This window comes from Buteo buteo, chromosome 8 (genome assembly GCF_964188355.1).
Source record: "Buteo buteo chromosome 8, bButBut1.hap1.1, whole genome shotgun sequence".
NCBI classification, from domain to species: Eukaryota; Metazoa; Chordata; class Aves; order Accipitriformes; family Accipitridae; genus Buteo; species Buteo buteo.
Genome location: NC_134178.1, coordinates 45,260,037 through 45,280,976, shown reverse-complemented (window position 1 = coordinate 45,280,976; position 20,940 = coordinate 45,260,037). Strand labels below are relative to the sequence as shown.

Here is a 20,940-nt window from a genome sequence, read left to right as displayed (position 1 = left end):
TTATGCATGATCTTGAAGGTCTTTTCCGACCTAAATGATTCTATGATTCTATGTTCTGAATATGATGTACTTCTGAGATTAGTATTCAGTATACATGGGTCAATGGTCTGCTCGTCCTTGTTTGGGATACTCCATACACTATACAACTGAGCTGTTACCCAAGACTCCAAGCAAGTAGCATAGGCAGCCTGTTGTTAAACATGGTCTGAGTAATCTGAACTTGTCCAACTATTCTATAATCACCTCTGTGATCCGAACTCATCTAACTATTCTATAACCACCTCAGTGATCCAGTATTACTTCTAGCCATGAGTATTGCATTTTCACATGGAGTTTTACCACTTGATAATAAGGTTTTTTATACTTAGGTAAGTATATTTTTCTGGAGGTTTGAGACACTTGTCCATCATTTTTGGATTTGAACTGATTCTTAGCAAAATGTGTCTTTGAACCAGGTGTTTTAAGTATTACTATCCTCCGCCCTTTGCCTGAAGAATCCCCCTGGGTAATGAAGAAAGAACCAGAGAGTATTGTTCCTCCAAATCTTCAGTCAAGGACCTGGGACACATTTTCTCCTCTTGAGGTATAATTGTTTCAAAATTGTCCTTTGCTGCTTAAGCAATAGATGTTTGTCATGGGGGGGAAATGGAGCTCTAAACAATGTGACATTGTTAAGTCCTGTTTATTAAGCAGGCAAAGCAAGGGATGGGCTGTGTCAGGGAACATGTAGTCACCTTGGGCTTCTTTTACTCTCAGTAAGGTAATTTTAAGGGGAGTTCATCTTGCCAGATGAAGAAGTTTTAGAATAGATAAATTATGCCCAAGAATCTACTGACTTTACTGTCTAGATCTGTGATGCTATAAGGAGAGCATGTGCTTTTCAGCTGAGACACACATTGCCAATACCTGCATTTCGTCAGTAATATAAGCAGCCTCTTGCTCTTTTTCTTGTTCTTGTCTACGTTCAGAGGAAGATCACAGGTCCCTCAGTCAGAACATGTAATTGGAGAGGTCTCTGCATTGGATCCAAAGAGCAGACGTGCTTGCCAGTACCTGTGCGAAAATGTCCTAATAAACTGCAAATCCGTCAGCTATTCCAATATGAGCCACTCAGTGATGAACTAAGAGAAAAGCTGCAGCTTTCCCTTAAGGTAGTACAATCACATTTATTCATTCTTCCAGTGAGCAATAGAGAACAGACAAATTGGGTGACAGGAATTTGCAGTATATGCCTGAGACAAAAATTCTGCTACTTTTGAAGAACAATCAATATTTCATACGTAGGCAGGTGCTCTAAGACAAGTGTATTTCTGAAGCAGCTCAACTGTTTTCACTCATCTCTTGTGGAACCTACTTTTCTGTGCAAATATGTGGGATCCAGTCCAGTACACATCACACATAGTACATTAACAAATAGTTTCTTTTCTGTCAATATTGATATCTGTTACTTTGCTTTTGCTTTGCTTAGGGTTTTCCTCCACAAAGCCTTAAAAACTTAAAAATTTAAGTTGTACAAGAATTTCTAACCCACCATAATTCTACAGTTACTTTGGTGATGGGGTCACTGAGACTCACTCACTGGTTTGGTTATGTATTTGTTTTCATAAATCAGTACAGAACATTTCCAGGTTCAAGTCTGAGTTCTGTCGCTCTATCCACATCTAGCGAATAGCTATGGAGCCTTCTGACAAAGTGTGTGTCCAACCCTCATGAGTGACTGGTTCATAACGAGGTGCAAGCTCTATCTCATGTGCAAGTGTTCTGAGATGGAATCTGAAAGTTCTGCAGTTGATCCCTGTCAGCAGCTTCATAGTTCTCAGTTTGGGTATAAAACATAGATTTATTTAATTCACATTGTGAAGATGCTCTTAGAAGAGATTTTAGAGTTAAAAACTCATTATTACTCACCAATTAGAGAATAACAAAATACATGTGTTCTATAATTTATTCATTTAACATATTCTGATGATGGCATTGCAGACTGAATTTGAAAGTGAACAGTGTGTGAAATTTGTGAAGGTAGTAGCATGTTGTAGCCACTTAGATTGATTATTTTTTTTTTTTTTTTTTTTAATTAACATTACATTTCAAAGAAGACATGCTTGCAATAGAAAAACATTGACAGCTATTCAGCCCTGGCATGTGTGGGACATGCCAGTCTATCAGAATTAAATTCTACCCTTTTATAGTCTATAAACATATAAAAATGATTCTTTAATTCACATACTGATCTTTCAAAGGTAATGCTATAAAAAAAATTCTACCCCAAAATCCCAAGGTAAGTCTCTCCATTGACCAGATCTGTTGTTGTCTTTTAGAGAAAGAAGAATGCTGTTTGTTATATTGGGAAGGAAGAGTTGCAGTTATTGGCACTGAGAAATCATCTGTTAATAATTGCGTTAATGTGCAATGGAAATATCCTCATTGCTCATATATCAATGTTTAATTAATGGATATTTCCAAAAAGAGGTATCTTAAATCTGTAGCCAAATATTCTCTTTGTCAGAACTAAATCAAGATCTAAAGAAAAAGATATTCTTCCTTTCTCCATCCTGTTTAAGATTTAAGAGGTATAAAGGAATGAAAAAGAACTGGAAGCAGATTGCTTCTGCAAACCTTGTCTGTTCATAAAGCTCGGTACTGCATGTAGCTTTCTGGCAGAGTGCTCTGTTAGGACAGCCTTCTGTAAGGACCCTTTTTGCCATCCAACTGGTCTTCTAAAGCATAAAGAAGTGTGGGAAAAGAAAAGTTTTCTGTAGCACTTCGTGTGATTCTGGCAAAGTAAACATCTGTCTAAAAACAGAGCTTCGGGGTTTTTTCTGAACCTAATTTTTCAATTATGATGTTGTAAATTTCCTTTTCCCTCCTAGGAGATCAAACAGGAGGGAGATACAGATCACAATGTTTGTTAGAACACCTTTTATTCATTAAGCTGATCTTAATAATATAATTGATTATTATTAATAGCAGCTATTTACTCAACACATTCCTTTATTCATTCACATAGTTTACTCAAACATTTGCATGCTGACTTGTACTTGCCTAGCTGGTACAACAGTTGGGAGGCCAAACCCACCTGCCTGCTGGGAAGCAGGGGGTCACACTGACACACCAGGAGCATCTGGATAGCTGTTGGATGTGGTTCTTTGCGGATGCTGATGTGTGCTAGTGGCCCGGTGGAGCTTCAGCAGACTGTTGGTGTCCTTACTGTATTAGTTCTTGCAGATTCAATAGCCTTGCTAGTCTTCAGAGCCCTTGGTAAGCTTTCACGGGCTACCTTCTCAGCATGCACTCCTCTCTTTGACTTGTTTTTTTTAAAAACTATTTCTCCATGCAGACCTTTAGATACCCATATAACCCATTCACACAAATTCACAGAAGGGGCCTTTATGACATTGAGAAGCATGTATGTCCATTACTTCTATAGTCTCTATATATGTGCCCCTTAAGTCTACCTCTGCAAAGAAAACGTCTGCATCCTTCTTGTTCTTTTTCATTGTTCCACCAGGAGTATATAGACAACATTTTAAAGCAGGAAAATGAGCTGGAAGAAATGAATGTAAAAGAACCAAGAACAGAAGAGGAAAAGGAGAGCGCTGCAAGTCTCCTTGAACTGGTTACGGTGAGAAAAATACAATTTTTTAACTCCTTTTTCCCACAAAACTATTATATTGCATTGGAAGTGTCAGCCTTAAAACGCATCATTATCCATTAATAAAATAGCAAATGCTAGGATAGCACAGTGCCAGCTCTGCTGTAGTTTAATGGTAGAGCAGAGCCACGCTCAGCATTCAGGTGGGCTACTGAATGGCAGTACTGCCATTTGGAGGAAGCAGTGCTCAAAACAGTTCAAGAGTTTGGCTCTACAGAATGATAGATTCCCAAACACACAGGCCAAAATTACTGAAATATGTATATCTCCCAACATTAGGATGAGAATGTTTCCAGTCTGTTGTCTTTGCAACTGGGAGACTTGTATTTCAACCACAGCCACCTCCACAGTGAGAGTTTAAACCTTGCTTTTGGGATAATCCAAAAACAAGCTGGAGGACTATTGTTATTACTGCTGAGCAGCATTTGTATTTTTTGGAAAATGTACTCTACTAATTTGCACAGATAATTAGAGCATGAAAAGAAAAGGGAGGGGAATAGGCAGTGGGAAAGGTGGGTAAATAGGGGAAGAGGGACTTGGGATAGCAGTCAGGAAACAGTGAGGTTAGTGGGAGATGAGTGGTAAAAAACAATTAGAAAAGTTCAAGCAGCAGAAGTGGGCGGAATGAATTAGGATGAATGAGAGAAACACTCTTACATCTTACGTAAAGAGCGATCAGTTTGCTCTATTTCAGTTCTTTAAATAATTTGTTTCCTACAGCTTCCTTTACATTGGGTACCTTGCATGATGTGAATTCACATGCTAGATTTTTAGTAGTTATTAAACAGGTGGTTTCTTTAGTCTCATTTAGGAAATACTTTTATTTCCATTTAATCAAGTAACACGCATATAGTGAATTCAAACATACAGAGTTAAAAAATATGGCATTTGAAAAACAAGATCTAGCCATGATAATTTAAATATTCACTTCCAGATGATTTATTGACCTTCCAAAAGTGAATGTGTTCTAGCAAACAAACATCATCTTAGCCTTAGAGTCTCCCTTTTAAACACCGTCTCAAAATTTTAAAAAACAACCATGTAATTCCAGAATTTGTCTCTGACCTTTTTAGCCAAGTTAGCATTTTTGTTTGCTGAAACTAAAACCTTTTTTTATATTACAAGCTTTCATATATATTTTTTGCTTAGTACTTTCAAGTGACATACAAGTCTTTAAAAGAGTAGAGAAAAGAAGTATCTAGCAAAAAAAAAAAAAAGGAGCTCACAACTTTTCTGGAAAAAGTGATGTATCAGTAATTCCATCTGCCTCTATCCTCTAGGCAGACATTTACTTGCTTTGATGAGATGCAGGTGCTGAATCTCACATGCTGCTCTGTTCCAATGAACTTGTTTAGTGACTAATTATTGTTGATTGTCCCAGCTACCATAAGCACATTTCCAGGTACAGATTTCACATTGGACAACTCTTTCCTGAGCAGTAGAGTCTCACTGTGGCCCTGCTGTGATCCAGAATTTTGTCACACTCCTCCCAAGTCTCCACTGTTCCCTAGGTCTGTTAAAATGTAGTCTTGCCTGGTCACAGGAACTCTGGTTTCCAGTTAACCACTTCAGGGACAGCATGAGAATAAAGGAAACAGCTTAGTCTAGAGTCTTTTACCCCTCAAACACTTCACTGTAAACCATCCACAAGAGAGCTCCTCAGTAATGAAGCCTACAAATTCCGGAACACATTTCCCGTTTGACTTCATTGTGACCATGAGTTTTAGATCTGGTTCAAATCCTTTGCAGAAGGATATGAGTTTGATTATGAATTGGCTTAGTTGATTTAATAAACAGCAACCATATAAAATACAAAGCCATCTGTGAAGTAGGTCATCAAGAAGGAAACAAGTACCTGTTTAGACCAGGGAAACTGTACTACTTTTCCTTTTTTCCCAGCTCATGTTTTCTAACACACTGAAATACCTCCATTCATGTAGTCACATTCTCAGGTAAGAAGGTAACACTTATTTAGGATGGGAATCCTTGGAATAGGATGCTGCTGTTGTGAGGTCTGTTTCTCAGAGTCACAGTTATTCCTTCTTCATTGCAGTCCTTCCCTAACTGGGAGAAGTCAACTGAAAATCTCAGTGATACAGGTAATAAAAATTTAATATCTATCTTTTGAAATTGTAAAATAAAGTTTTAAAGTACTGTAGTATTATTTTTAAAGAAGAAACATAAAAGTGAATTCATTGATGTGCTATGTACATGCTTCTGTGTGATTTTCACAAGTGATTAGAACTTGTTGGCATCAATGATTCAGTACCTCTAAAAAACAATTCCTGTATTTAGGCATGTGTATTTGGCGTTTTGACTCATGTTTCCACATGTATTGAGTTTTCTTAGGTATAAGAACTATGACAGTACTTGGTTACTTTTATACAAGTATCAACTTTTCAATCAAGTTTTTCAAAGCAACTAGATAAATCCTGGTTATTTATTACACTGGAAAATCTGATCTCAACCCATCAGGTGTTTTGGTTACATTAACCTTGCTTAAGGGAAACAATGGAACAATGTATTAGCTTTCCCTCGTGAATTTCTGTTAAAGTTTTTGTAAGATACTTGTTAACATTTATTAAGGTTTTCAATATGTGCAAATAAAAATTAAGATGTTTATTTTAAAAATCAGTAAGCCTTTTCCATAGAAAAATCCATAGTATTCAATCCCATAGTGATGCTAGCCTTTAAAGTGTTATTTTACTGCCCTTTCTGCCTTGTCAAGGGTATTTCTGCTTGTTAAAAAAAAAAAAAGCATACCGTGCAAAGTAAGTGGAAACTGCTGCAACAAATGCTTGCTACACAGTTTACCGATTTAAATGGAAGTGCAATTTTAACATTATTAATGAAGAAGATAGCGGGAAAGAAAAGCTCTTTAAAAGAGATAAAAATAGAAAAAGCAGAAAAATAGAAGTATATTTTATGGTGAAAAAGCTGTCCAAAAAAACCCCAAGTTTTGAAGGTTGCAATTACATAATTCCTGAAACACTAAGAAATACTGTCATAGTCAGTTAGGATCATATCTCTCAAATGCTCAAATCTCCTAAGTTCTGCCACAGAGATTTGTTTTCAACCAAGGAAATTTCTTTGGACTCCCAGTTTAGGTTCAAGGCATGAACTAAACAAAACATGTTATAAAAGATGTCGGAAGACAGGGAAGCTCTGTATTAAAGCCCCAGAGCTGGTCACAATCTTAAATATGGAAAGACTGGCTTTTCTCCATTATATATATTGAACTTCTAGTTCCTTCCATGAGAATGTTGATTATGGCTGCTTCACAGCCACAACTAAGCACAACTTAAGTAAGCTGAAACTAAAAAAGGTCCCTGAAAGCCCATGCTATTTTCTTCAGCTGGAGATAGTGACTTGGAATGTTGCTCCCCAGTCAGAAAGTGGCTGAATGTCAGTAACTTTTCCTATTCACAGGTATTTGATTTGTATCTTGAAAGAACATAAAGATATTTCAGGAAATACAGGTGGGGTATGAACTTAATCCGCTTCTGGTGCTTTCTACATTGAATTGATTTCCTATCTGTTAATGTTCTGAACTTGATTTTGGAATGAAGTTCTTTCTGCCTCTTCCCTCACAATAATAAAGAATCTTTTAGGTTTTCATCAAGTGACACAAAGATGCATTAGAAATATATCCTTTTACGTTTTTTATTCTTAACACTTAGCAATGCTTAGCAGAACATGCACATTCAATAATACTCTTTCACCTTGCAGCTCACATAACTGATCTGTATGAACAGGCAGTGGCTTCTCATCGCCAGTGTCACACAGAGAAGACGATCACTATGCAAAGAGAGGACCAACAGCAGAGGTTCAGGTAGGACAGACCAGTGAGAACTGATGCAAATGTAAATAACACAAAGGATGGAGCCAAGCACACAGGCAAGGCAATGTACTTTACTGACTGTCATTAAGGACTGCGACCTAGAACTCTACATACATAACACAACATTTTTCCTATGATTTTTCCTTTTTTTTTTTTTTCCTACGATTATTTTGTCCCTCTGTGGTTCTCTTTCCTTATCTGAAAGATACTTTAAAGTTTGTTGGAAAAGGATGTTGAGGGTTTCTTTGACTGAATAGTATAATAAAAATGCAGATATGAGTGAACAATTTTGTGCAAACCATACAAGTCCAAGTCAGGAGTCACCTGAGATGTTAACATAACATACTGTCATAAAAAGCATTTTCTTTCCAGGGTTATGTTGTAAATATTTTTTGTGCTTATAGAACATAATTCTAGTTTTCTCTTTTTCACTACTCTCTCTTCTTTCCTGATCATTCAGCCCAGAAGGAGTAACACCAGTGTCCAAGTGGCAGAGCAGACTAGAAAAGCACAGGTAATAGTATTGATAGGACAGAAAGTTAGTTATTTTGAGCCAGCTTAAGTCTGCTTCAGTCTGTTATTGATTTCACCAGGTCTTGGGTAATGGTCCAATGGTTTGCTAGCAAATAATGGGGTGTTCTCTGCAAAAGAAAAGCTGAATGGATGGTTTGAGTGTCTCATTTTTTTCAAAACCTAGCAGTGTTACTGTTAACTTATGCTATTCAAAATAAGGCTGAAATCAGAAGCCCTGTGTTCTGTTTTCTGGTTCTGTCACCAATGTGGAAAATAGTTTATATTAATTTTTTCAAATGCTGATGCTTTCAGTTAAGATTGCTTTTTCTTTTGTATTTTTGTGAAAGGTTAAATAGCGATTGAAAACTAAGCTCTCTTCCATACTACTTCATAATTACTTTCTAACTAACTGACTTGCATGAGATTAAAAATACTTTTATAATTTCAGATTTATATTTTAATACAGCATTTTACACTGTTTTGCATACTATTTAAAGAATGACTTTAAACATATATATCTGAGTAGCCAGCACCCAAGAACATCATGTGCAATTCTGGCTCTAAAGCCAGTGTCAAAACTCTTAATATGATTAAGAGTGATAATTTTATAGCTGATATTAGACCCTGCAAGTCGGTGAAACAAACCAGCCTGTTCTTGATCTATCACCAAGAAAATTTCCGATTACAAGGATATCACTGAATGTGATTAACCAGGAAAAAAAAAAAAATGCCACTTCCCTTTATCACTTCCATTCCTCAATGTTTTAAACATAATGCTGAAAAACGGGGTGAACTCGGTTATAATGCTTTTTTCTTCCTTTTCCTTACCAACGTTAAAACTTACTTAGGAAGGAACTTGATGAAGAAAAGAAGTCCTTAACAGCAATAAGAAACAAAATAATTCCTCCATATTTTGAATCAGAATTTGGCAAGTTTTTCCCAAAAAAGGTATGTCGCTGAATACTGGACGAGTTTGTGTTAGGCCAGGTAGTTTCTGTTGTAGTCCCATAAAGACAGTTCTGGATTTACTTCTCAGCCTCAATTTATCTCAAGAAACCATTACAGAGGACAGTTGTGGCAGAATTAATACTGGGAATTATATGCCCTTGTCAAAGGAAACATATCTTGGAGATGGTATATGTTTATTGAGTACAAACTCTGTAGGTTCCTTACTCTGGAGAGTCTGAATCGGAGCAGAAGCTGAACCTCAGGTCTTTTCACTTACCTCTCAAAAACCTCTCTCTGCTAACTAGAAGGGGAATTGGTAAGACTAACCCTCCTGGGTTAAAGGTGGCCTTGGGAACTTTCCTGTTGTAATCTCACCTGATAAATGCTGTAAGTGCTTACAGTGTCTCAAAAATGTACTTTGGAATCTGAGGTATACTTAGTGTCTATCTTTTTATAGTTACCACTTTGGTTCTGCTTATTTGTTGCCTTTGTACACACACATCCCCCTTTTTTCTTTCTTTTTTTTTTTCCCAGGGGGAAGGAGGGTGGCTGCTGGTTTGTTTTTCTAAGTGTTTAGTTGGGAGACCTAAACTCTCTTTCTTACTTTTCTCTTAGTTTCCTGATGTGGAAGCACTGTCTATGGAACTTCCTCCAGTTCGAAAAAAAGAAAGTGGGAATTTCCCTCTAGAGATGATCAAAAAACCCAGTAGAGGTAACTTACTGTCTGGCACTATTTTAGTATCTTCTTCATTGTTTTATCCAGTTGTCTCATTCCATATTTCAGTTAAATGTAAGATTACATTATCTGACCCCATGTATTCCCAGTCATTTTGGCACATGAACTACTTGGACCACAATGGCTATATCTATTCTGATATATGAAACATACCCAGCAGCATTCCCTGACATTGAGATCCAGCAGTATGGAGTAGACTGTGTAAATTCAGTCTCCCAAAACTAGATGGTCTTCTCCCTGGCCAAAACTTGTGTACCTGAGAGTGCTTTTGGGGAGACTGCTAAGTTGCACAGTCAATATCATACCAGTGTTCTAACAAACAAGTTAACAGCATAGATAGTATCTGGGAATGTTTCTTTTTAATCCACTAATATAAATGTGGTCTATGAGACTCCTATATTTAGTGTGTTAAAGGAGCCTCTGCAGACATCACTGTATGTGGAAGCACCACAGGCTTTGGATGCAAAGCTGAAGAGTTGTGCTATGAATGAGGGGTGGATGGATGCAAAATGCTCAAGAAAAACTTAAATGGAATAAACAATAGTTAGGGGTGGATGAGGAAAAACTGAGGGGGCCAAGTTTAGAAGACAACAAGTATGACTGTAGGAAAAAAAAAAAAGAGAGATGGAATTCTGAAACTCAATGGTAAGAGGGCAAAAGCGATATGGAATAGGAAAGGTGCAGGCTAAGGGTAGTTTGGAGGATATGGGAGGAAAGCAGTAACTGGATGACAGGAAGCAGTGAAAGAGTGAACCATCATCTTAGGTCTGAGCTCTACAGCATTGAGAGGAATACTTCAGTTCTGTTTGAAAAGCAGCCCTGACAAGTTACTGAAATCACATAGTGAGATTAAAAGTCATACACAAAGAATCATATCAGGACAGCAGTACTCCATGGGGCTTTATCAGACCCCCACCAATTCCCACATCTCCTCATTTTGCAATCACCAGAAGACTTGTGTTGGATTGTCCATTAGCCCTTTATGGCTTATTGCTCAGTTATCCAGAGAACAAGAAATGACTAATCCCAAAATATGCATTTTTGATCCCTGTTGCCCAGTGGAGCAAAATGTCCCATGCAGAATTTACCCAGCCTCTCATGGTTCTGTAGACAGCTTTCAAAGATTGTCTAAATTAAAGTACCAAAGACTTTGTGATTATTTTTTTTCTTGTGTTTATGAAAACGATGATGAAAAACACTTGTCACAGTATTCCGTTATTTTCCCTGTAGCATCTGAATGTCTCGATACCATAAGTGATTCTTCACCTTTACCTGGTCTTCTGCTGCAGGCTCATTCCAAACAAAATGAAGGTTCCAGGAGCACAACAGGTAAAGCTGCCTTCCAGAATGTAGTTTGGAGTAGGTTAATATCTATCTTCTTATAACTTTTGACAAAATATTTACAATACAAATTTAAATCCACCTATCTCTGTTCAGCATTCTGAATACATCTGAAACACAAGACTGGCAGAAATTGAGGTATAAAACTAATGGAAGAGATTCCCTCCTTCACCCTAGGAGGCTGCTATAACAACATGGGTGTGATGGGGATGGTAGAAGTGCAGACAAAGCCAAGAAGCAATTTCTCTACTTAAAAACAGTTGTACAAGCCAATTTTTTTCTGCTTATTAAGGCCTGTAACAGAAGACTCTAGGACAGAGTTTGCAGTGGTTAAATGGTCTTTGCCATTTAAACATTGCCATTCAGTTTTGCTTTCCTTGCTACGTCTACAGTCGCTCACTCTGTTTATGCATCTGCTTGTGGCGACAGCCTTGGATGATCACCACTGGAGAGCCACCAGTCTGCTTGGAGGGGGAGAGTGTGTGTGGGGAGAGAGACGCCAAAACTACGCTAACTTCTAATGTCAAAGCATAAATGTTGCTTACCTTTAGGCAAAACAAGAAATGCTAGAGTGTTTTCCCTCATGTCCATGCTTAGCTTTTTTTTTATAAGCTCTGGGCCATTTGCTGTGCAGGTGGAAAGCCCCTCTCCACCACCTGCAGTTCTGTTGTCTGGAAATAAGAGGGGCATCTAGAGAAGATGCTATTCTCAAATAACATTTCTGCCTCCTTACAATGACTAACTGACCAGACTTAGCATTCCAGCTAGACAGTGCCTGCAGTCCAAACTGAGAAAAAACAACGTTTTTTTTGCATTCAAGACAATAAATCCTGCTCAGAGACAGGGCTTCCTAGTTGGGCATACCGCTTTGAGGCCTGGATGGGACTGTGTTGTTATACGGACGTACAGATTTTACTTGACCAGCCTGGGTGTTTCTGCACATGTAGTCATGCCTTTGGAATGGTAACGTCCTCGATTTTGATTTTAGTGCTTGAGGTTTTGTACCTCCTTTTCTGTTTTTAATCACTTTCACCAATATTTATATCTTCATTGCATGTGTCCACTGAGATGTTTCCAACTAAGTAGTTCTAATAATTACAGTACAACTTTACTTATTAGTCAAATTTTAATTACTTGCTACTATTAGGAGGTTTCTTAATGCCTTTCTTCACCTCTTAAATAAAAATGAGACTAATTCTCTGTCCTTGTGCTAAGCAAATGCTTTCATAGAAAATAAAAATCTTACCTGAACAAGAACTTCAGGATTAGGCTGAATATGATGCTTAGGTTTTTGTGCTTTTGGAAATCTTTCCCTTCCAGACCTAAACAAGGCTGCAAGATCACAGGAGACACCCTTTCAACGTAAAGTTCAGAGTCTGCTGGTGAATGCTGCAGGACAGCCAAGAAAAGAGAAGGTGAAATTACCATCATCCCTTCAGGGGAGAAAACCAAACTCCATACCAAATAAAAAGGTAAAATAACATCTTTTCTGTTAATATCCTCTCAGTCATCTCTTTTGCATAAAATCTTCACTCTGGAGCAACACTGGAATGTATTTTGAATCTGTTCACTGAAACACAGCAGTTCCAATTTATGCAAAAGTTTACTGGCACTTATAAAAGTAGCTTTCCTCTCAACCACTAGGACAAACTTGTGTGCCAAAAGCATAGTTATGTACCATGCACCCACACGAAAACTCTCATTTTCAAAGGAGCAGAGCTTTCCCCCTTCCCCCTGAGACATCTCAATGGCTAATGTGTCTGAAAACTCAAACCAATATAGATTTGCAGACAATATTCAAAGTGCTTCTTCAGTTTTTACTCAGATTAGGCTGTCTTTTTGTAATTCTTCAGAATGAGTGGACAGAGGTCAAATGTAGGTTAAGTAACCCTGAACCTAACTTGATGGCCACCAACTTTCTCTATTGTCTAATATTTTTAACTCTGTTTGCAAAGGTGGAAGATCCTGTCGCAGGAAACGTCAACACATCTTCTCTTGCAACAACAAGACAGCATCTCAGTGGCTTCCATCTCATTCCACCCAGAGTGATACTTGGAGTGCTACAGGAAGGCTGCACCTATGCAGCCACTGTGATCCTGAAGAATGTTGGTGTGAACTTCTCAAGGTTAGTTTGAATTTTCAGTACCTTGGGGTTTAACTGTCCAAATACGCATTGCTTGTTAATTGTCAACCTTTTGATCTGATTAACAGGAGATAACAAATGGTATTTTTATATTTGGAATCATTTGATAATGACTTACTAAATAGAGGTGAAGAGATATTAGAAATACTTCAACATTATTCGCATATTAGTGTTATGAGGAAAAGCAGTAAGGAACAGCAGGTCCTGTATGCATAGTCCTGGCCCATCGCAGTTGTTTTACTGGTTCTTACTGAAGTTCTCAGGTTCAGGGACCAAAGTCTTTCATGGTAAAAGGTATTACATTTGGCTTTGGGAAATGCTGCTGGATGCTGCACGTCTGCCTGAAACAGTTTCTAGCTACTGATTCTCTTCTCTTTCTAACAGGTTTCGGGTAAAGCAACCACCTCCGCACACAGGACTGAGAGTGATGTACACACCAGGACCTGTAAGTTACACAGAAGATCTTTTGGTTTTTGCTGGACTCAGCTGGCCCTCGGGCCATCTATGGGTCATCTTGCACCAGCTGTCTGGGAATAGAGCTGGCAGGGTACATGATTTGTTTAAAGTTATTTGAAGTGACACTGCCTTCTGCTGTCCCTCTGCTGCCTTCAACCAAGCACCCCGTGCGCTCCAGGTCTCAGAGCCTGCGCCAGAATGCAGAGGGATAAACATGTTAAGTTCAGTGGAAAGCAGCAGGTCAAACACTGAGGTTAAAGAAGGGGGGGGTGGGGTTAAGCAAACAGGATACTCTACTACTACCTCTGAGTTTTCCCATCGTTTAGGCTATTTATCTGCTCTGTCTTACGCCTAGACTTTATCTCCTGTCCTGATACCTTCAAGACTTGAACCTACTAAACTCTTGCCTCAACCATTTATTCTCCTGCTTGCAACTGTTCTCCACCTTAAGTCTTTTATCTAGCAAAGCACCATAGTGTGTGATATTGTCCCATTAAATAGGAAGTTTTCATGCTTTCTGCTTTTGTTCAGTCTCTCTCTTCAGCTGTGTGTTCACCTACATATCTGAATAAATATTGTGCCGGCCAGTATCCCCACAGCATCCAGGTAATATGAGGCAGTATCCTTGCCAATGCTTTTACAGGCATGGAATCAAGCAGCAATGACTTGTGCAAGAAGGCAGTGCCAGAATACAAATTAAGCCTCCTAGTCCAGAGCCCTAGCCACAACTCAGTACTTAAAATCGTAGAATAGTTTGGGTTGGAAGGGACCTCCAAAGATCATCTAGTCCAACCCCCTGCAGTGAGCAGGGACATCTTCAACTCAATCAGGTTGCTCAGAGCCCTGTCCAACCTGACCTTGAATGTTTCCAGGGATGGGGCATCCACAGCCTCTCTGGGTAACCTGTGCCAGTGTTTCACCACCCTCATTATAAAACATTTCTTCCTTACATATAGTTTGAATCTACCCTCTTTTAGTTTAAAACCATTACCCCTTGTCCTATCGCAACAAGCCCTACTAAAATGTTTGTCCCTGTCTTTCTTATAAGCCCCCTTTAAGTATTAAAAGGCCACAACAAGGTCTCCCTGGAGCCTTCTCTTCTCCAAGCTGAACAACCCCAACTCTCTCAGCCTGTCCTCACAGGAGAGGTGTTCCATCCCTCTGACCATTTTTGTGGCCTCCTCTGGACCTGCTCCAACAGGTCTGTGTCTTTCCTGTGCTGAGGACCCCAGAGCTGGACACAGAACTGCAGGTGGGGTCTCACCAGAGTGGAGTAGAGGGGCAGAGTCACCTCCCTCGACCTGCTGGCCACCCTGCTTTTGATGCAGCCCAGGGTATGGTTGGCTGTGTTGGCTGCAAGCCCACATTGCCAGCTCCACGTCCAGCTTTTCATCCACCAGTACCCCAAGTCCTTCTCAGCAGGGCTGCTCCCAAACCCTTCATCCCCCAGCCGGTATTGATACGGGGGTTGCCACGACTGAGGTGCAGGACCTTGGACTTGGCCTTGTTGAACCTCATGAGGTTCACATGGGACCACTCCTGGAGCTTGTCCAGGTCCCTTTGGATGGCATCCCATCCCTCAGGCATGTCAACCACACAGGTTGGTGTTATCTGCAAACTTGCTGAGTGCGCACTCGATACCACTATGTCATTAATGAAGATATTAAACAACATGGACCCCTGAGGGACACCACTTGCCACCGATCTCCATCTGGACATTGAGCTGTTGACCACTACCCTGTGGATGCAACCATCCAACCAATTCCTCATCCACCAAACAGTTCACCCATTAAATCCATATCTCTCCAATTTAGAGAGAAGGGGGACCATGTCAAAAGCCTTACAGAAGTCCAGATAGATGGCTGGAATAATTTCCATTCTCTCTTCCTCTCCCCCACATCCATCCCTTTTGTATCTCCCTTTTCTCCCTACCTCTATGTCCTTTTTAAAATAGAATAGAATATTATATTTCAGTTGCAAGGGACCTACAACGATCATCTCATCCAACTGCCCGACCATTTCAGGGCTGAACAGAAGTTAAAGCATGGTATTAAGGCCATTGTCCAAATGCCTCTTAAACACCGGCAGGCTCTCCTAGCTGTCCCAATTCCCCTTTTCCCACTGGAACCTAAAAGGAAATTTAAGGGGAAAAAATGCAAACACCTGGCAGTTTTCTTTCAAACTACAATGTGAATAGACACTGTTTTGTACAGACTTTCTATTGGAACAGATACTGGGTAACTAACTGGCAAGCACAATCATAAGTGCTGGGGCACTAGGTCTTTAATTTCATCAGGCAACACAGAACAAGAACCAGCTCCAAGGACTGCTGGAGGGGACTATAGACGAAACATGCATCTTACCTCTGAGTAATCCCCTGTCTCTCCTAGGTGGCAGCAGGCTTGCAGGTTGAACTGGAGATAGAGATTTTTGCCATGGTAACTGGAGGGGAAGATGCTGGTGGCCTTGAAGAAGTTTCCCATGATATTGAAATATTAACAGAAACAGAGACTCTTCTCCTGCCTGTGAGAGCAAATATCCTTTGTTGTCTTATTTCCCACACACACATTCTAACATCAACTCTGGGGACCAGGAGCCTTAAGCATTGTTTCCAGTGCAGGCTGCTGAGGTAGCAAGCTTTACTGTCCTTTTCAGAAACACACAAATGGGTGTTTTCAAAAGCACAACAAGTAAACAATTTAAGATTCTGACACCAAAAGCAATTGACACCAGAGTATTAAGGTTTTAGAAAAGTGGGGAAAGGAAGAAGGGTAAGCTCAGAAAGATGTGGCTTTTAAAAAAATAAATGAAAATAATAGGAAGTCTTTCCCACCACCTCCAATGGAAATCCTTAATAACATCTTTGAACCTATGGTAGCACCTGATGGTACAGCCTCATGAGCAACAAAATCAAGTATCATCCTGGATCCTAAACAGACAAGTGAGACAATCCCTCTGTCAGCAGAGATGCAAGAACAGAAGTGCATGAATGCTGTCAGACATCAGCCCAGTGTGGGTTCAGTGGGCTTTTCAGTTGTTTAATTGAGGACAGAGGTAGAGTAAAAGAAAACAGCCAAGTCAAGAACTATTCTTTCTCTTTCTCTTGTGCTCCAGAAACTATTAATTATTTTTTAGGTAAAATTACAGACTCATTTTTAAGGGCAAGTTCAGAAGAAAGGGTGAAGTTCTGTTTGACTAAATTTTAATCATATTTACACTTAAAAGCCTGGGAGAAGAGGTCTTCTGGAAACGTATAAAAGAAATAGCAAGGCAAGGTGCATCCAAACGTGCCAGAAACTCCACTCCTGGTAAGGGCCACCCTTACCAGAGAAAGAACTTTAGGGTCCTCTGAGACTGACCAGAGTACTAGCCAACAGCTTTACATGCTCTAGAAGTGACACTGAAACTCCCCAAATTTACTTCGTAGTGACCCAAAGCAGTCTTTCATGCCCATTATTGCAGAGCGGAGCTGGACAGGACTGGTGGCATAGCAGCAAAACCAGCTCCTGCTCTGTTCCCAACTCACCCAGTCCTCAGACATGCAGTTGCAGACCGGCCTCCAGAACATGTGCCCTTCCCCAGAATTTTACCTGGTCTTTAGTCTTTGAGCTGAGGGCAGTAGTCCAGATTCAAGTTGTATCGCAGCCTTATTTCCAGAATTCATTCCAGCCTCCACACGTATTATTTTAATTGCATAAACGTACAGAAATGGTTAGGTCCTTAACATGATATTCCACCTGTGTTAACCAATGACATTTATGAGTGCCGCCCACAAGGATACCCCCAGGGTGGGATGGCAGCAACAGTCCGGGCAGTTCCCGCAAGCCCCAAGCCACGGTTCCGGATTACACTACCCCGAAAGCTTTCTAGTTAGTGTAAGTATCAGATGCAGCGATACCAGCTGTAAATTAAAGTACAGTTGTTTTACCTCCTCTTGGCTTCTGATCCACATCAACTCATGCACACATCACACAGACATGATGGCCTGAGACAAGAAAAGGGAAGCACTGGATGACATTAACCAAAGGACTCACTGCAAGAGATTTACGGGTTACTACAACTGCTCAGCTCAGTGGAGGCACTCACAGCAGAGCCTCCCCCGTCCTGTCCCAAATCCTTCACTTAACTGTCCTCACATTAAATAAGTCATTGAGCCTCCTGGCAGCAGGAGGCTGGATTTATTGCAGTTAAGCCCTAATAAATCACCCTCTCTTTAACACTCTTCACTTTCTAAAACCCAAGTCTTACTGCTGACCCTTTGACACTGACAGCAAGTCTAATAAGGGACAGGAGTCTTACAGATAGACAGGGCAAGCAACTTCAACATGACAAGTTCGAGCACACACAACCCTCTGCACACGTTATTTCATACAGCACATTTCTGTAACCTTAGAGAATCAGACTATACAGAGAATGGGTAAGTAAGTCAGTCCTCCCTGCAAACAAGAAAGCCTTATGGGGAATTTCTCCTCAAACCACCAGCCAACATGTTTAACATTAGGCTGATGTTTCATCTCACCCATGTCAACTCAGGTGCTCCACAATACAATCAATGGTGACAGTTCATAAACAGGAACCCTATGGATGTTTCTTCTCTCCTCAGCTCAGGAGTCCCCATTTGCCTCATATGTGTAGCACTGACATCATCTTTTTCTTTCAACTTTAACATCTGTAAGTCTGCCATGTTATCTAACAAGTCAGTAAAGAAATCCCAGCTGTATCTCATTTCCTCTCCTCTGGAGAAAAGTGACCACATCAGTCAGTTCTCAAAGGAAACTTTGCAGAGAAACATGCACCTCTGACTGCTGCATCTGCTCTAGGACTGCCCAGAGTACATCAAACATAGCTTTTTCCTTTTCCAGTTTTTTACTCCCAGAGTAACATGCAATTATAGTCTAGAAGAACAGCAAATCTAATGCCTTCCAGCTTAGGGGCTTACAACCTGGAGCTCATCAGCAAAGGCAGTTTAGACAAACTTCTTCACTTTGTGTTGAAATGGACCCAGTCAGTTCACATTTCAGTGAGACACCCCCCTGTCCCAACAGTCCCAACAGAAATTCCCATCAGTGTCATCTCCCATTAAAAGCTCCAAGTGGAGAGAAATTAACTACATGGTACTGCCACGTGGCTAATCCAGCTAATCACAGTTGCCATCACCATAGCCAAATCTCCCTTCTGTTCTGACAAAGTCTTTTTGTGAATTAATTGAGAATTCCTACTGAAGCTGACTACAGCTACCCCATCCTACCCAAGCAACTGTACCAAATGCGTCTTTGAACAGTCCTCCCCACAAAATCTCCTGGACTCAAAAACCATATCCAGCTCAAACATGTCAAGGAACTCTGGACTGGTTGGTTTAATCTTACAAAATATGAAATGCCTAGGTTAAGTCCTGTAGTTGGTTAAAAAGTCTTGTTCAACCATCCAGAACAGAAACAGTTAAGTCTCTGCAGAGGCAGTGTGACAATTTTTAAGTTCATGTCACCTTTCCCAGGTGGTTATCACCAGAGCCAATGATTCTCTCCACTGAGACCTAGAAACTTCCGTGCAATATTAGACTTGATCACAAACTTGCCACACCTCCTAGTAGAGACCAAAAAGCAAAAATCACTGGTGAAGCATCACCTTACCAAACTAGTCATATTTCATTTATATTTTCTTAGTTATTTCTCATTTATATTTGTGAAATTTTTAAAAGACTCTCTTAATATACTCAAAATTAAATACTGCATAGGAAGCAGCTCGTGAAAGCCTTCAGTATTCCTAAGTAGACTGCCCATCCTGAACTCATGGTCATGATTTTTATGCCACTCAATTTGTGAAATAAAAGCAAACTCTTAATCTATTTGAAGCCCATGCGAGAACCCTTTCTCATGTTGTTCCCTTCCAACAGCAAGCGTAGAGGCCAGTTCTACTGAAGCCAGTCCACAGCAATCACAGTGCTCGCACAACACTTGCAAAGAATCTGGATGCAGTTACTGGGTTTGCTTCAAAAACTGTACAAAGATAGAGTTGGGCTTTGGTTTTTTTCTTTCCTTTCATGTTAATTTTCTCTCCTCTTTCACTACAGGTCAGAGCCCTAGAAGAATAACATGAAGATCAGCAGTACTGAAATACCCAAATTGTAGTCCAGCGTTATGGAAACATCCTGATGTAGACTTTTTTCATTTATGTAATCAGATTAATGTGAATAAATATTTTGTCTGTCCCTTATTAATGGGAAAGGTGGTCCAAAAGTTGCACTGTATTCTTATGTGTCTGTCTGAAATGCAAGCAGTGGAAAGATTACTGCATTATTTCAAACCCAATGTTTGATACTCTGCACTTCAGAAGAGTGCTGAATGGTTCCTGATAGGTTTGGTTTTTAAAAGGGGTTAGGTTTCTATAACCTGTGCTGAGGCACCTGAAATCTTTTTTAAGTACTGAGCATGCAGCAGGTTTCACAGAAGTCAACTGCGATTCTTCAGGAAACGGCTGCTGATCTGCTCTGGTGTCCTAATTCCTAAGTTTCTGTTTGCTTTCACAATCATAGGCTTAACTTTCTCTGTGTGCACCTACCTTTAATTAGCTGCAGACACCAGATGGGGATTATGAGTACACAAAGTTACACTTCACAGAGGGATTCTGCTTATATCGTCTTCTTCCCCATCAGACATGATCATCTTTAAATGCAGATCTGCACATCTGTCTTCAGAGTGAAAGACTGAGTCACTTAGAGATGACCCTTTTTCCCCCCTTTGTTCCTACTTATGCAGTAATGACTAAAATAAACTCCTCAGCCTGTTTGTGAGACACCATATTTGTATATCCAAGTGCAGTTCTGCTTTCTTTTTATGGATTAATTTCCAACCAGGTGCTTTCCTGTACACTTCATCCTTTTTCCAGCATGTGACACCCTGAGAGATGGGGAATTTTCCTTGATACGTGCAGATGACTTGTTCTCTCAACACTTTACAGTGACTGAGAATCCCATGACTGGGGATTAAATCACAGTTTTTACCAGTGTAAAACATGAATGCCAGTTTTGGACTCTCCCATCCACACTGTATACTGTTAGAATATGTGTCTCACTTAACAATGGTATACCTGTGATTACTGGTAAAAAAAGACAGCATATACTACAAACTAATAACTTACCAACAGCAGCAGAGACTTGCTCACTTTATCCTGCCCCACTGCGCCCGCTGTGAAAATAAATCATTTTATCTGATACAGGACAAGTACAACATTGCAATAATTCAGTGCAATTTCTAAAAACTGGAGCAAATACAATGCAAACAACCCACGCTTCTCATGCTCAGCCTGCCAGC

The 20,940-nt window shown here is 39.9% G+C and overlaps 1 protein-coding gene and 1 long non-coding RNA gene across 2 annotated transcripts in view; one reads left to right on the top strand and one right to left on the bottom strand.

Moving 5' to 3' along the window:
* SPAG17 (sperm associated antigen 17) overlaps positions 1-19,840 on the top strand; it is a 99,569-nt gene extending 79,729 nt beyond the window's left edge. The window contains exons 34-48 of the mRNA XM_075034474.1: positions 456-583; positions 969-1,151; positions 3,509-3,622; positions 5,706-5,751; positions 7,382-7,484; positions 7,954-8,007; positions 8,855-8,954; positions 9,570-9,666; positions 10,921-11,019; positions 12,352-12,503; positions 12,987-13,156; positions 13,559-13,619; positions 16,021-16,165; positions 17,368-17,505; positions 19,701-19,840. Of these exons, the coding sequence (XP_074890575.1) occupies positions 456-583; positions 969-1,151; positions 3,509-3,622; positions 5,706-5,751; positions 7,382-7,484; positions 7,954-8,007; positions 8,855-8,954; positions 9,570-9,666; positions 10,921-11,019; positions 12,352-12,503; positions 12,987-13,156; positions 13,559-13,619; positions 16,021-16,165; positions 17,368-17,504 (1,589 nt within the window). The 3' untranslated portion in view covers position 17,505; positions 19,701-19,840. The remainder of the gene's footprint in view (positions 1-455; positions 584-968; positions 1,152-3,508; positions 3,623-5,705; positions 5,752-7,381; positions 7,485-7,953; positions 8,008-8,854; positions 8,955-9,569; positions 9,667-10,920; positions 11,020-12,351; positions 12,504-12,986; positions 13,157-13,558; positions 13,620-16,020; positions 16,166-17,367; positions 17,506-19,700) is intronic.
* Positions 2,624-20,178, bottom strand: LOC142033904 (uncharacterized). The gene is made up of 4 exons (XR_012651390.1): positions 17,356-20,178; positions 15,994-16,153; positions 12,278-12,420; positions 2,624-11,029 (listed from the first exon to the last, which is right to left on the bottom strand). It is a non-coding gene; the product is annotated as an uncharacterized LOC142033904 (long non-coding RNA).
* Between the last annotated feature and the right edge of the window lie 762 nt (positions 20,179-20,940).